The following is a 16,180-nucleotide window of genomic DNA, read 5'->3' on the forward strand; positions in this document are numbered from 1 at the left end:
AAAATCCAAAATCTCTGGATAATGTTACAAGAGCCACCTGATATGAGACAGAAGAAAAACCAAAATTAAGAGACTATTCTATTGTTATTAATCTCATGATCCTTTGGTTTTATATTTTGACGCTTTAAAAACTTTTCTTAAGGTATAAATCAAAATTTATAAGATTAATATATATTAAACTGTTGTCATATTAATGGTCATATAGAATACTAACTAGTTCTAGAAAAAAAGGCTTCAGCTAGCTTCCTGTCCATGATTTTGGGTTTGAGTCTCATTAGTTTGCTGCAGTGAACCATGACCATGCCTAACAGTGTCTCTGAAGTCTCCAAAAAGATGATGGGACCCCACAACAATAATTCCATCAGGATTATGATAACACCACCAAGCTGACACACATCACCCAAAGATCAGCTTTGGACTACAGAGTGCTCAGGACAATATCGAGATGGCTAGCTGAGATGATCCAGCCTCACAGACTCCTCGGACAAGGACCTGACACAAGCCCTATACTTTCCCATTAGGCAAAGACTGGACAACAGATGATACAGCTACCTCTCCCAGGACTTGACAACAACCCAAAATTTTTCTTTTCGGGATCCCCTAAAGATGCCTTCACCCCCAGACAGCAGGAAGTAATTTGAAGAACATGATGACCACATTCCCAAGAGGTGAAGTGGTTGGCTTTTGGCCTTTCAATGAGTTATGGATAATTGTCATTGTTTAGGATGGTTGATTACAAGCTGTTAGTTGATAATGGTCAGGAAAAAAAACTAAACAAAGGAGATTAGATTCAGGGTTCTTATTGAAAAAAAAAAAGGGATATAGATATGATAAGATAAAAGGGAAGATTATTGAATTTATCCTGAAAAGAAAACAGGGAGGATATGGATATAAGATAAAAAGGTAGATTATTGAATCTACATTTAAAAAGCAACTACTATTTTAAAATATATTTTACGTTGGATTGGATTTTTGTATATTATATACAAATTATGTATACTGATACAGATTTGAGATTGATTTCATTAGAAAATACTGTACATATATTTCTAATCTTGTTAAAGGTATTGTACCTACACAGTTCATTTAACAATGTAATGCAAATTTCTAGTCCTTGAATGTTATTGCCAACTAATATAAATAGAATATAAAGAAATGCAAGCTAATAGTCACCTATTACAATTGAACTTGAAGTCATATTAGGTATGTTTTCAAGGTCAAACAGAAATATATTTTAGATAGGCAGGTAATCCTTCAACTACTTCAGAGATCTACAGAATATGGCATTTAAGATTTTTTTAATAATATAGATTCTATTTTTATGACAATGAGACATGTCTGCTCCTGGTACCACCAATCTACTTCAGAGTTATGGAGTTTATTTTCTTTGTGGCAAAAGTGAGCCACTGGGCAAGAAAGTACCCTTGCCTCTACTGCTGGCAAGCAGGACACAAAAGAAAGTTTTGCCAAACTTTGCAAAAAACAAAGGAGTATAGCCCTTCAGGAAATCCTGCTTCACAGATGAGTCTGTCAGATATGCTAGGCCTGAAGGCCGAAGATGGATCCCTGAATGTTGTAGAAAAACCTTTGGCGACTGTCCAGGCAGCCAGCTGTTTCTGTCATTTCTCACATTTTTTGGAAATTGTTTGTTTGTACTTCCTGCTTACTCGGTAAATATTATTTCCTTCTCAGGTCCCTGAGGAAGTTCAAGATTAAATAGTTATAGTTACAGTTTTCCTTGTTAACAAATTCAGAAAGGAAACTCACTAAAGAGGTGTAAAATGTTTAAGTTTGAAAGACATCAAAAGATAGTTTTGAGTTGGTAATAGAAGTTAGGATAGAAATTGAATTAGGTGCAACATTTTGGACTCACCAAAATAAGATAGATAATGGAGTATATTCTCTGAATTTGTCAAATGTTTATGGATTGGACATTGTTAATGTATTTTTTTATTTTTATTTTTTTGGTTTTTTGAGACAGGGTTTCTCTGTGTAGCTTTGCGCCTTTCCTGGATCTCGCTTGGTAGACCAGGCTGGCCTCGAACTCACAAAGATCCGCCTGCCTCTGCCTCCCGAGTGCTGGGATTACAGGCGTGCGCCACCACCGCCCGGCTGTTAATGTAATTTTTGACTGTATACATTGTATATACTGATTGTATATAGTTTTTCTTAGTTATAACCTTTTATTATTTTAGACAAAAAAGGGGCAATGTGGTGATATATTGTGTACTCTAATAAAATTTGCCTGTAGATCAGAGAACAGAACAAACCACTAGATTAAATATAGAAGCCAGGCAGTGGTAGCACACACTTTTAATCCTAGCACTCGGGAGGCAGAGATCCATCTGGATCTCTGTGAGTTCAAAGCCACCCTGGACTATATGAGATTGACTCAGTCTAGGAGAGAAAACAGAGCCAGGCAGTGGTGGCATACACCTTTAATCCAAGTACTAGGAAGCACACATGCCTTTAATCTCAGACTGGGAGGAGAAAGGTATATAAAGTGTGAGAGGACAGGAAGTAAAGGCTTCTTGGCAGAAGCATCTCATTCAGCTAGAGGCTTTTTCAGGCTGAGGAGTTGGTGAGGTGAGAAGTGGCTGTGGCTTGTTCCTTTGTCTCTCTGATCTCTCAGCATTTACCCCAATATTCTGGCTCTGGGTTTTTATTAAAAGATCTTTAGAAATTCGAGCAACAGGGGGACCTAGTGGAAGAAAGTCAAATCTTTGAAAACACGTGCTTGAAAGTCAAACTGGGACCCTGGCCTTCCCTTCTCTTTATCCTCTGACAGCCATGAGGCAAGGGACTCCTTCACCATGTGCTCCTACCACAATATTCTGCTTTGTTACAAGTACAAAAGCAAATGGCCAACTACCCATTACCTGGAACTTTCGAAACTGTGAGTCAAAGTGAACTGTTCTCCATATTTTGGATATTTTGTCATATTATGCAAAACTGACTAAAATAGAGGAGTATGATAGGCCATGGGAGAGGGACAGAATACAGACATAGGTCCCTGAGAATTGGGGAAAGGGAACACCATTTCAGGAGGTGAAAGAGCTGTGAGCAGGGGACAAAGGTAGTATATGCCCAGGGAACACCAACAATGAAGTATGGCCAAAAGTATCAGTGCCCTCATTCTTGGTCTAGTATGCTCCCCATTACAGTGTTCCACACTGAAACAATGTTCATCAGGTTTTGTATCAAAAGAAGCCACTGATAATGTAACTATAATCTGACACTGTAAAGCCCGGCATATAAATAAAAGCATTTCCCAATGTTATCCCCTTAGAAAAATACACATGTAAGGAATATGTTGTCATCTGTACTTGCTGCTTCTTAGCTGAGTCTCATTTATCCCAGGCTGGTCTCTAATTTACAGTCTTAATTTCTCATTCCCCTGCTTCCACTTCCCAAGTGCTGGGATTACAGATGCACTACCACGCCCACTTTTATTCTATGCTAGGATCAAATCAAAGGCTTTGTGCATGCCGGGCAAGCACTCTAAACCACATCCAGCCCAGCTTTCTTTTTTTCTTTTAGACAAGATTCCCACTATGCAGCCCTGGCTAGCCTGAAAGTCACCAAAGCTTACCCTGGTCTTGAACTCACAGACCCAATAGCCTCTGTTCCTCAAGTGTCACCACCATACCCAGCAAGGTGTGTGTGTGTGTGTGTGTGTGTGTGTGTGTGTGTGTGTGTGTATACCTGTGGAAGAAGAGGGCATCAGATCCCCTGGAACTGGAGTTACAGGCAGTTTTCAGCTCTCAACATGGATGTTGGGAACCAGAGTTAGGTCTTTTGCAGGAGCAGCACATGACCTTACCTGATGAGCCACCTCTCCAGCCCTTACAGTTCATATCTTATTACCTGTATGATAGGTTTTTTTGTTTTTTTGAGACAGGGTTTCTCCATGTAACAATCCTAGCTGTCTTGGAACTCTGTTTGAGTGCTGGGATTAAAGGTGTGTGCCACCACTGCCCAGCAGATAGTTTTATTCTCTAACTTTTCCATATTCAAGTACTAGTAAATTACAATATCAATCTCCTCAAAATTACTGCCTACCTTCAATTTCATGAACATGGCTCACCAACCAGAGAATCCTTGGGCAAAATTACCTACTTGTAATCATATTTCTATAAATAACAGAGGCTGGCTTCCTGTAGATCTTTGACATGAAACCATATATTATTTTCCACGTGTCTTCAACTAATTGTAACAAACCACATTACTCTGTAAGAGCAGTCCATTTTCAAAGTTATAACATCTCACTTACTGTCAGGGAGCTGGACTTCTCTGTACCGAACTAGCTGACTTGGAAGGAGAGGCTTTGTGTGAGCATGCTCAATAAGGGTGTCCTCAACCATCTGCATAATCCCTAATGCAGCCTGGAAGAGACAAAATATCACAGCATATTATAAAAAAAAAAAATGAGTATATCTTGTCTGTGAAAATCAAAACAGCCCATTACAATGATGAAAACATACTTAAGTAGCTTAATGATCATAAAAATAGATTTTTAAGTATTAATTTAATCCTATGCAATGGGTAAAAATTGAGTTCGTCAATCAATATAGTAGTAGGTGAAAAGAAACAGAAATCCAAGCCATCACCTACATAGTACTGATGCAGGGAATAAAGGCATTTCTACAGATGGAGGGACTGGTAAGGAAAAGCTAGTCCCAGTCAGTAATCTTCAGCACCGAAGTCAAACAGAAGAGATAAACCTAAGAGTGTACTGTGAGTTAAACAAGGCTGAGCAAGAGAGCTGATCTTGCTTGCTGTTTTGGAGCACACCTCGGCCATACTGTTTTGGAGGCCATATAGAGTGGCAGGCAGGAAGCGCTCTCGAGACAGACTGCCGCAGGGACTTTGTAGTGTTTCCCTTGCGCTGTTTATCCTATAACCCATGGTGCAGGTGTTGCTACCACACTGGCTGGCAGAGCAGAGGTGAGACATTTCCTAAGACTACAGAGCTAGTACGTGGCAGTGCCGGGCTTGAATGCAGGCTGCCTATTTCTGCATTATAACAGTCTGCACACAGTAGGGACAGTCAGTCCCATTCCTTCATGACTGCATGGGCCCAGCAACAGCAGCAGACACTTGGGAGCCTCAGCTAACCATCACAGTTTGATTTCTTGCATGTCCTTCCTACCTCTTTCCAGAGAAAACTGGTTAATCCTAACGTGCTCAGCATTGTGCTGCTTAAGTCTTGAGACAGACTAGAGGAAATAACCTTACAGTGATCCACAAAAGACTGCTAAAGCTTTACCTGCTTTGTTATGTTGCCATGGAGAAGGGCTTCGATGTGCAGCCGAGACAGTAGCTGAGGTATGAAGGCCTTAAGTCGGGGGAGGGTAACATCTGCAAATGAGTAAGAAATAGTCAGATCTGCATATAAAATTTAAAACAAAGAAAATTGTATTTGAAATAATTTCAGATTTATATAAGACTTGCAAACATACTAGAATTCCTTGAGACCTTTCATCCAGTTTTGTCTAATGCTATCATCTTTCATTAACCATAACATGATTATCAAAACCTAAGCAATCAATACTAATATGTACTATGTTTTTTTCAAGGTCCTATAGACCAAACCCAAGGCTTTGTATGCTAGGCAAGCACTCTACCACCCAGCTAATACAATACTGTTGACCCAAGTACAGGCTTTATTTGGATTTCAGTCTTAGTTTTGTAGTTGTTTGAGACATGGTCTTACTGTGTAGCACTGGCTGGTCTAGAACTTGCTATGTAGACCAGGATGGCCTTGAACTCACCAGGATCTACCTGTCTCTGCACCAGAGTGCTGGGATTAAGGTGTGTCCCATCAATCCTGGTCTTGGATTTCAGTTTTCACACTTATGATACAATTAGCTACCACGCATCTTCACTATCCTCTCACTGGGGACAGTTTCCCAGAACTCCTTTATTCATCGCGTGTCTTCTTAAGCCCAACCCTCATCTATGCACCAGCAGTAAGAGGCATTACAGAGGCAGCGTGCACCAAGTGCATGAGGTGGGTGTGCCATGGTACTGGATAGGATATCACAAATTACCCGATTAAGGTGGTGTCTGCCAGGCATTTTCACTGTAAATGTACTATTTTACTCTTTAGGGAGTGACTCATGTACGTTCAACAACCAATTTTGAGGTGCCCACTACCAAAGCTCATTAAAGCCAAATTTTCCCATTAGGATTAATCTGTTTGGGGGAAAGTTTGAGACTGTATAAATACAGCTTTCCCCCAAATTTTTAAATTAAAATTTTATTACTTTACCTATCTATTTGTTTGTATGTCTGTCTATCTATCTATCTATCTATCTATCTATCTATCTATCTATCTACTTCGGCTTCCCAACTCTAGTCCCTCATGCAGAAACCCTTCTAATCAATCCCTGTTTAACCTACAGGCAGGGCTGGGTGTGGAGGCAGTTGGTAAATGTCACTTGCCCATACTGAGTGCTGAGGTTCTTGTTACCTAGCCCATAAAGAGCAGAATGACTAGAATCAGGGTAGAAAATTAAGCGGAAGGAGTCTCACCGTCCAGGGCTTCTTTTAGCTCATCTTTAGTCCAGGCCACTTCAGTCATCAGCAAGCGGAGGTAGTACATGGCATGCTGGTGGGGCTGCTCAGCCCGGAAATTGTTAAGCGATCGCATATACTAGGGAAGGGAAGCATGGGTTCATTAATTTTCAAAGTCAATTAAAAAAATCAGCTACAACCCAATTTCTTAACCATGAATTGTGTGAAACTGGAATGAAAGGATATTTACTTCTTTCACTTCTATATAATTAGGCACAGTGGCTATCCTTCTTGGACTCTTAAACTAAAGGGCATGCATTTTCACCTCTGGCCTCTGATATGTATCTAAATGCCTTCACTATAGGACATCTTGCAGGCCTCAGAAAGTAATTGCCAGGGATCCCTGGATACCACACAGCTCCAAGGACTCCATAAGCAAGTAACCTGGGTAGTAGCTATCGGATGCCCAACTGGAAACCGACAGTTTATCATATAATTGAAGGTCTTCGTAGAAAGTAGCTATCCGCTCTGCACTTCCACCACTGGGCCAGATGTGACATGGATTTCAGTGGAAGACTCGTCAACCCGGAAGGGTGAACTGCACAGTAAGAAAGCTCTTCTGGCAGGCAGCCCTTCCTCTCCCTAAGCATGCATTTGCCTGAACTGAAGCCTCTGGGGCTTCCCCCAGGGTTAGTCCAGCAACTCTCGTAGGACGGAAGCTGACAGTCAGGGCCCACGAGTGGGCTCAGCTTTCTAAGCAGAACACAGCAAAGGCGGAGACTTGGGACTACAAACGCTTTTTCCCACCAATCCTCTCTCCATTATTAGCAAATTTTATAATATGACAAAACAACTATATCAATACAAATTATGGAAACATGTTATAAGACTTACCGCCTCTTTGATAATTTCAAATCTTTTTTTATCAATCTCAAAAGTAGCCATTTTTTCGGTAATCTTCTTTAGCAAAATTGGCTGTTTGTCATTATACCCTTTTACTGAGAGCTACGGAGAGAGTTGAAGGTATTAATATGATGAGCTTATTGTAACACTATTCATCTTCATATTAAACAATGCCCTTTCCCAAAAGGTCAATAGTAGGTAAACTCACCCGATGCCAAACTACAGCAGCACCTACCACACCATAACATTCATGTTCTCACTGCATCAAATTTAATTACAGAATATGTTTTAAATTTTATCTTCTTCTTTTTGGTGTTGGAGACTGAACTCCAGGACCATGCTAAGTTTACACTCCACGGAGCGACATCCAAAGCTCCTAAATTTTATCTAAGAAAGACTCTCTGATGAACAGTAGAATTAATACTTTAAAAAAAAAAAGATTTATTTGTTCTGTATACAGAGTTATACCTGCATGTATGCCTGCATGCCAGAATTATACAGCTGGTTGTGAGCCACCGTGTGGTTGCTAGGAACTCAGGACCTCTGGAAGAACAGCCAGTGCTCTTAACCTCTGAGCCATCTCTCCAGCCCCAGAATTAATACTCTTGTGAATGTATTAAGAAGGCAAAAATCATAGGGGACTGTTACCTAGCTGTTGGACACATTCCAAAACTACTTAGAAATAGTTAAATAATCAGGTTTGCCTGTGTGTAACTAGGAGGCCAGGTAGTACCATGCCCTAGTTTGGTTTACTCAGCCAGTTTCAGACTAGTCAGGAACACACAGCAAGACTTTGCCTCAACTACCTGCCTCTTCTGAGGAAAAAAAAAATCATCTTTGGGAAAGTCAGGCAATCCTAAGTTTCTATTTTATAGCCTGACACTGCTCATACAGTGTTATCCAACAAGGAACCACAATCTTAATTAGCTGCTTATTGTATAAGTTCTGCTGATGTTCTAAATGCCAATGGCAAACTAACTTTAGGAAAAATACAGTGGACACACTATGAGGATTTCGCCTTAGCATCATTTACTTTCCCAGCCTCTGAAAGCTTCATATTAGGAAAGCACAGCAGGGGGACTGCGACTACATTTCTGTGTGCAGGACCTGGAGGATCACAGGGTACCCTGCAGGAGGGACGGGCAGAAGCCGCAGCTGGAGCCACAAAAAGCACGCTGTGCACCCTATGAACTACAACTATCAGGAAGTCTGCTTTATCACAAATAAGTGCTAACACACTGCTAAAAGCCACTAGTGAGAAGCAAAGTAGACTATTACTTTAAAACTTGTGGTTAATTTTAACCTCTGAGTCTCAATCTGTAGAACTGAGGATGGTTAGATGATATGTATTCTTACACATAAAACAACAGCTACCTGAAAAATAATGTTGGTCAAAAGAAAAAGAACACTACTGCAAAATATATGACATTTTAACCGTTTGTGTAAGATTTGGGACATGTGCTCATCTCAGTTTTTACTAACGATATGCCTTCAAGATCAGTGAGAATGAATGTGCGCCATTAAATGGATGTTAGTTCGAAACCGAGATATCATCAAGGGGAGGATGCAGGAATAACACATGTAAAACAGTTAATATGACATGACAGACAATAAACTGCCAGGTGGATCGGAACACAGGAACTTTCTACTGCTGTCTACAGAAATAAAAGACGCTTATGTAATTCAAGCACCACAAAAATAACAAATAGCTTTTACTTATAAATAGAAAAGGACTCAAATACACTGGGAGAAAAACATGCTTTTAGGATTAATATGTTAAACATCTCAAACAGAACATGCACAGACATGCAGCACACATACATGTTCACAAGATGCACTGAGTTTCCCAGTCGTTTATTAGTAGGCTAATACTCATTTGAATCTTTCAGTTATTTCAAAAGTGCACAAAGAAAACCATCAACCTTCCTGTTTAAGGTGCAGACGTTACTGGTTTTGCCAAGCTCAACAGAAGGCTTTCACAGTGTGGCCGGCGCCTTTTCTTCGGTTTGCATTTTACTTACAAGTATTGCATTCATCCCTGATGCAATGGCATAGCTCAGACCTGACAGGCGTGCTGCATATGTATACTCTTTTAAATCATCCTTCAATAACCTGATAAACAGGTATGTCATGTTGCAATGGAGAGGATCAGCATAAATGTAGCGACTAACAGAAAGAAAAACAAAAGACATGCTTTGATACCTCAAATGGTGGCATGGTAATGAAGAAACATGACTGAAGAGTATGGATATGCAGCCTCATGGTCTGGCTCCTAAGGAAACAGGATAGGCCAGCCTCACATTTTACTGAGAGATGATTTCATTCTGCTTTTCTGAAGCTCAAGATTTCAGATACAGAATGGGTGAGACTAAACCTGGACTGGGCACAATTTTGTTTGAGGAGGAAAAATGATATTCTGATGAAAGATGTTAAAAAAAAAAAAAATCAAGGAGACTCTGCACACTATGAATGGTACACAGTGGGATGTTAGAATAAAAGCTAACTTAAAAATTAAATAAAGAGAAAATATGGTAAGCCATAAAGATTTTTTAAAAGAAATTAAGACTCATACCCACAATTCAAAATGCTTCCATCAAATCAATATAAAAAACGTTGATGAGTGGAAGGCTCTGAGACATGGGTACTTACATACATCCCATAGATGGTATTTTGGAGGTCATAGCTCAGGCCCGCTAGCTCTGCTGCATATGCATACTCGTTGAGAGAGTCTTTGAGGAGCTCAAGGTACAAATAGGCCATGTTACAGTGCAAGGGGTCCACATAAGCAAATGGGCTGCAAGAAAATGTTGACAGTGAAAGAGCTGACTTACTACTCCCCAATGTGCTGTGGCCTCTCGAGACAGGTGAGGAAATCGAGCACTAGTTTAGATACTTTCCTGAGGACTTGGCTGAATTCTTGAATCTGTTTCTTTTGTCATGAAGAAGAAAAGGTCTGAGAAAGAAGATGTCAGAAATATGCTACATGTGTGCACTGATGGCAGTGAAGAAAACTGGTTATCTCAGATGGTGTAGGGCCGTGGTCCTCAACCTTCCTATCACTGTGGCCCTTTAATACAGCTCCTCATGTTGTGGTGACCCCCAACCATAACATGATACTTGTTGCTAATTGATAACTGTACTTTTGCTACTGTCATGAACTGTGATGTAAATATCTGATATGCAGGCTATCTGATATGTGACCCATGTGAAAGGGTCACGACCCACCATGTTGAGAACCACTGGCACAGGAGAAGTAGCCAACTAGAAAGGAAAGGCAGGTGAGAAAATGAAAAGGTCAAAGGGCACGGCTGTCCTTCAGCTGCTGGGGAAGGCATGACCAGTGAGCTGATCCAGCGTCGGCCTGTCTTCTCTCTCCACAAGCTACACTCTCAAAGTACAGAAATGCAAGACTGGGAAACCTGTGTGCTCTGACTGTATGTCCTTAAAGAGAAAGACTGAAAAGAACTGTAAAGATGGGAGCTTACCCCTAATCAACAGAACTACAGCACTATCACTGTAAAACATTACAGAATAAAAATATTGTGTGGGAGTGTGAAGGAAGAAACAATGGTTAACTAGACCAGACTTCAACTTTCTCCCTCAGACAGGAAGCTATTCTCCCCAGGGCACCTGGGTTGGCGGCACCGGAGTTTGGGATCCAACCAAAGTTAAACGTGCTTAGCTGACTACACAACACTGCTTACCTTTATCAGCACCAAGGAAAGAGCCACGCATTCAACAACATGTGTCACTACACACTTACTACAGTGCTCTCTAGGCACTGAGAGCAGGTAAGGAGTAATCGGGCAAAATTCCCGGAGTGCTCAGAGCTTATAGCTTAATGGAAGAGACAAGCGATATGCTCAAGCCTGATATACCAGGCAGTGTTAGGGTTAAGAGAAACAGGAAAGGAAAGTTACTCCATTAGGTAAGATAGTTAATTAGTCCATGGTGATAACGGGGCCCACTGGGCCTGAACTCAAAGCAAGCAGGGAGCAAGCCTTGGGAAGATCTGGCAGGTGGACAGGAGAACTTTGCTGACTACTGCTCCAGACCCAAGGAATGTGCTTTCTGCCTCAGCTGGGAGCAAAGGAAAAGGTCTCTTCTATTTGTAGCACAGTAACTATACTGCACTGCGCTGCACTACACTGCACTGCACTGCACTACACTATACCACACCACACTACACTGCACACTGCACCACACTACACTACAGCACACTACACTGCACACTGCACCACACTACACTACAGCACACTACACTGCACACTGCACCACACTACACTGCACACTGCACCACACTACACTGCACATTGCACCACACTACACTGCACCACACTACACTGCACACTGCACCACACTACACTGCACATTGCACCACACTACACTGCACCACACTACACTGCACACTGCACCACACTACACTGCACACTGCACCACACCACACTACACTTCGATGTGCTGAGGGCAACACCAACTATTTTATCCAAGTTAATAATAAGGCAAAAACTGAAAAAAATGCTTAGGCAGGCACTTGGAAAATTAAAATCAAAAAGAAAATCTGAATGGGTATTACCATTTACTTCTTTCTTTTAAAAAACACATTCATCTATCTGTGTGCACATCTATTATCTATTATACGGCACATATAAAATTCAGACGTCAACTTGTGGTAGCTGGTTCTCTCCTGCCATATGAGTTCCAGGACTGAATTGAGATTGTCAGGCTTGGTGGGAACACCTTTACCTGCCGAGTTAATTTTCTTACAGTACTGCATATAATGATAAATGTTCTTTAGATAGTGAGCAGCTTTGAACTTAACACACACACACACACACACACACACACACACACACACTCATGCACGCCCACATGCACACACCACAGGAGGTTGTTAGGGGGAGTGAGAGCGCCAGCCCATCAAAACCCAAGTAATGCCATGACAAAGTCTCAGCAATGTCTTTGGCAACTAGAGTACCATCAGGTGGGGCTGAAAGTCAGTAGTGCCAAGATTGGTGGTTCAATGCCATCTGACTCAAGCTTAGAAAAGAATTACATAAACGTCCTAAAATAAATGAGTCACACAACTATACGTGCAGGGCACTGGAGTAGACAACAGGATTCCACTGGAATATGTAAATTCTGGCTCAAATACGGCAATCAGATACTACACATGTACATATGGGTCACTAGGTATACATAATTTCATCTTATTTCTGAAAAGGTAAAAGGACACACACACCATACACATATAATTTCTTTCTTTTCTTTTTTTTTTTTTTAAAGATTTATTTATTTATTATGTATACAGAAGAGGGTGCCAGATCTCATTACAGATGGTTGTGAGCTACCATGTGGTTGCTGGGAATTGAACTCAGGACCTCTGTAATAGCAGTCGGTGCTTTTAACCTCTGAGCCATCTCTCCAGCCCTTCTTTTCTTTTTTTTAGTTATTCAAGACAAGGTTTCTCTTGTCTTTCCCTGGCTGCCCTGGAACTTGCTCTGTATGTAGATCAGGCTGGCCTCAAACTCACAGAGATCCATTTGCGTCTGCCTCCCAAGTGCTGGGGTTAAAGGTGTGCGCCACTATCACCACAAGCCAGTGATAAATTTGTTTGTTTTTTGGTTTTTGGCTTTTTTTGGAGCTGAGGATTGAACCCAGGGCGTTGTACTTGCTAGGCAAGCACTCTACCACTGAGCTAAATGCCCAACCCCGATAAATTTGTTTTCAAGAGAACAATTATTTTAGAAATATAAAATTGTAGTATAAGTCAGGTGTGGTAGTGTACATCTATAATCGAAACACTAAGGCTAAAGCAGGAGAATAGCCAGTCTGTGTGTTAGTTTACACTATTCTGAAGCATTCTAGGATTCATCAGTTTAAAGCCACTAACATTGAACTATGAAATGCACACATCCGAGGATCAGAAAGGTGAAAAGTGCAGTTTGCTGACCCCAGGTCAAGGTCTGTAATGAGTTAGGTGTTCTCTGGGCTGGGCCTCTCTGAAGAGTAAACTAGAGCCTAAAGGGCAACTCTGGATTTGTTAGAAGGCTTCATGCACAGACCTCTCTAAATAAAAGGCAAACATGAAGTGTGTTTTTGAGTATTATTTCAAAAACCAAAACCCCACCTCCCTCCTCTTTGTATGTATATATAAACACATTCATGTGTACATTTACACACACAAACATGCGTATTTGTTTATTCACACCTGTACACATCCCTCGGTGAACGAAACACACACACACACACACACACACACACACACACACACACACACACAGAGGCAAATTTCAGAAATTGAAAAAAAATGAACCAAGAAAAATGTTCTAATTATTAACTCTTTCCTTAATGAACCTTTGAATAAATCTACAGTTTCTCCAGATTCCCGAATCCTGAAGGCTAAGAAGCCCCTCCTAATAAGAGCTACCATAAATCAATTCAGCTAAAGGGAATACTCATTAATGCAAGGAAGAATTAACTTTGGTTCTCAGCACTTCTTAGCAGCCTTTTCTTGTCTAGGAAAAAAATCTAATCCTTATTATTTCAAGACTGGATGCTCAAGAAGAGAAAACTCAACAAAAACGTAATTGTTGATTTCCTAAGTCAGATTCAACTACATACCTGAAAAACTCAAAGTTGAGACAAGCTTTCGGCAAGAAAAATTTATCGTCTTGCTTGAACCACAGCTTACTCATGGCTGTATCCTGTGACAGAGAAACAGCTTGGTTAGGAAAACAGAGGCATATTCCATAAAAGTATCTGCTCAAAGCACTCTTCAAGTTGAGGGGCAATGACACTATTCTGAAGCACCCAAGCAAGCAGAACAGAGAGAAGATTGCCAGCCCCTGTGGCAGAGAAAAGTCACCCCTCTACGTTCCTTGGTTAGGGAGATGTGAACATGGTGGAGGAGATAGATGGCAAACATCCACACCAACTGTTCTGGCACCATCTTTCTGGATACTGGGAGACTGAGAGACACAGGACACCTGCAGGACAGGTGTGTCAGCCAGCCTCTAGGGTGATCCATAACCCTGTTGGCTGGGATTCACAACCTTGTATAGTCCTGCTCTAATCAGAATTCATCTGCCTAACTGACAGAAAATGCCAGGCTCAATGGTATTCTACCCCCAAGACTCAACTGTGAGACTGGCAGCCACCTTGCTCACTGACATGTCCCTTTCAGTCAGTCATCTGGGGAAAGCCAAGTGTCATGCCAAACAACTTTACAGAGCCAGCAAGTTCGCATGCTGAAGACCTAAGGCCTGTTAACAACCACAAAACTGAACCCAGGAGAGACTTCTCCAGCCCTGGCTTAGTCTTCTAAGGAGCAAAGCCGTAGACAAGACTTGAACCATAACCTCATTACAGAACTTGAAACAGAACTACTGACTCATGTCATTTCCAGATTCCTGGCCCTCAGAAAGTGGATCTTGTGGTTTCATCTGGCTTTTAAAAAGATGCCTGTGGTTTTAAAGCTGATAAGCTTTAGAATTATTTATTGCAGTAAAATGCTGCAGTAAAAAAACACACAGGAGTTGGGGATTTAGCTCAATGGTAGAGCGCTTGCCTAGGTTCAAACCTCAGCTCCACATTAACCCCCCCCACACACACACACACACACAAAGATGAACACTCTAATAATAACTTATTTCACTTATTCTATACCAAGCATGCTGTTAAGTGTTCATTTTCAACCTTGAAATCCTCTGAAGAGATATAAACATTTTGTGTGCTCACCGCTTTACTCTGAGGACTTAAAGCAGTCCAGCCAGGCGCGGGGGCATGACTGCAGTGCTGGAGTTTGGAAGGCCAGAGAGGACTGATGAGGCCACATCAGGTGCAAGGGGAGCCTGAGCTACTGACAGAGGCCCTGTCTAAAACTACAAGGCCTAAGGACACAGCTTAGTGGTAGAGTTTTTACCTAGCATGTGCAATGCCCTGGGTTCAAGCCCCAGAACTGGACAAACAAATAAATCGATAAAGAGTGAGAGGAACATAGTGCAGTAATAAAATGTGTGCTTAGCACAGAGAGCATAGTGCAACAGCAGGATGTGTGCTTAACACAGAGAGCATAGTGCAATAATAAAATGTGTGCTTAACACAGAGAGCATAGTGCAACAGCAGGATGTGTGCTTAACACAGCGGGTGAGAGCATAGTGCAACAGTAAATGTATGCTTAGCATGGCACAGCCCTGTGGTGTTCAGGCTCTAACACTTCCACCTGAAAGCAAAAATTAATAAAAACAGTTTTCTTTGCTTAACCATAATTCATTAAAGTCATCTTCAAAGAAAAACAGATGTCTCATTAATAACCCATTAAGAAATTAAACTTCATGTTCCTAAACAATGATTATTGTCTTATCAACTTTATCTGGCTATTAGATCATTTAAAGATTAAAAAAAAAAGAGGAAGGTAGTGTCTACAGTCAAGAGTTTGTTAAGTTTAGAAACAAGAATATGCTGCAACTTTTTTTACACACTTTATCTAACGTGTGAAATAATGACATGAAAAGAACATTCTGGAAAAGGAGGGGAGACCTGTCAGTCACCCTTCCCCAACTTGAAACTCCAGGAGCTCCATGCAGCAACTATCATAATCAGAACTTTTATATTTGGGGCAGCAAACCTAACAGCTTCCCTCAGACAAACTTTCTTCCAGGCTCCTGACCTAACCTTGCATGAAGTGGTACACACCTATTTTTTTTTTTAATCAGATCTTTAGTGGACATGAGGAAGAGGAACCTTTTAAGAGACT

The 16,180-nt window shown here is 41.1% G+C and overlaps 1 protein-coding gene across 6 annotated transcripts in view; it reads right to left on the reverse strand.

The window, feature by feature from the left end:
• The window catches only part of Ide (insulin degrading enzyme), a 100,261-nt gene that overhangs the window by 15,043 nt on the left and 69,038 nt on the right, over positions 1-16,180 (reverse strand). For 4 of the 6 annotated variants that reach the window (XM_036168014.1, XM_036168004.1, XM_036168032.1 and 1 more), the window contains exons 14-19: positions 14,047-14,129; positions 10,072-10,216; positions 7,414-7,524; positions 6,538-6,658; positions 5,270-5,361; positions 4,274-4,385 (exon numbers count right to left, since the gene is read on the reverse strand). In XM_036168014.1, coding sequence (XP_036023907.1) covers positions 4,274-4,385; positions 5,270-5,361; positions 6,538-6,658; positions 7,414-7,524; positions 10,072-10,216; positions 14,047-14,129 — 664 coding nt within the window. Of the gene's footprint in view, positions 1-4,273; positions 4,386-5,269; positions 5,362-6,537; positions 6,659-7,413; positions 7,525-9,443; positions 9,589-10,071; positions 10,217-14,046; positions 14,130-16,180 lie in introns of all 6 variants that reach the window. The other 2 variants (XM_036168025.1, XM_036168007.1) reach the window with 1 other exon arrangement.

This window comes from Onychomys torridus, chromosome 1 (assembly GCF_903995425.1).
Source record: "Onychomys torridus chromosome 1, mOncTor1.1, whole genome shotgun sequence".
Taxonomy (NCBI): domain Eukaryota; kingdom Metazoa; phylum Chordata; class Mammalia; order Rodentia; family Cricetidae; genus Onychomys; species Onychomys torridus.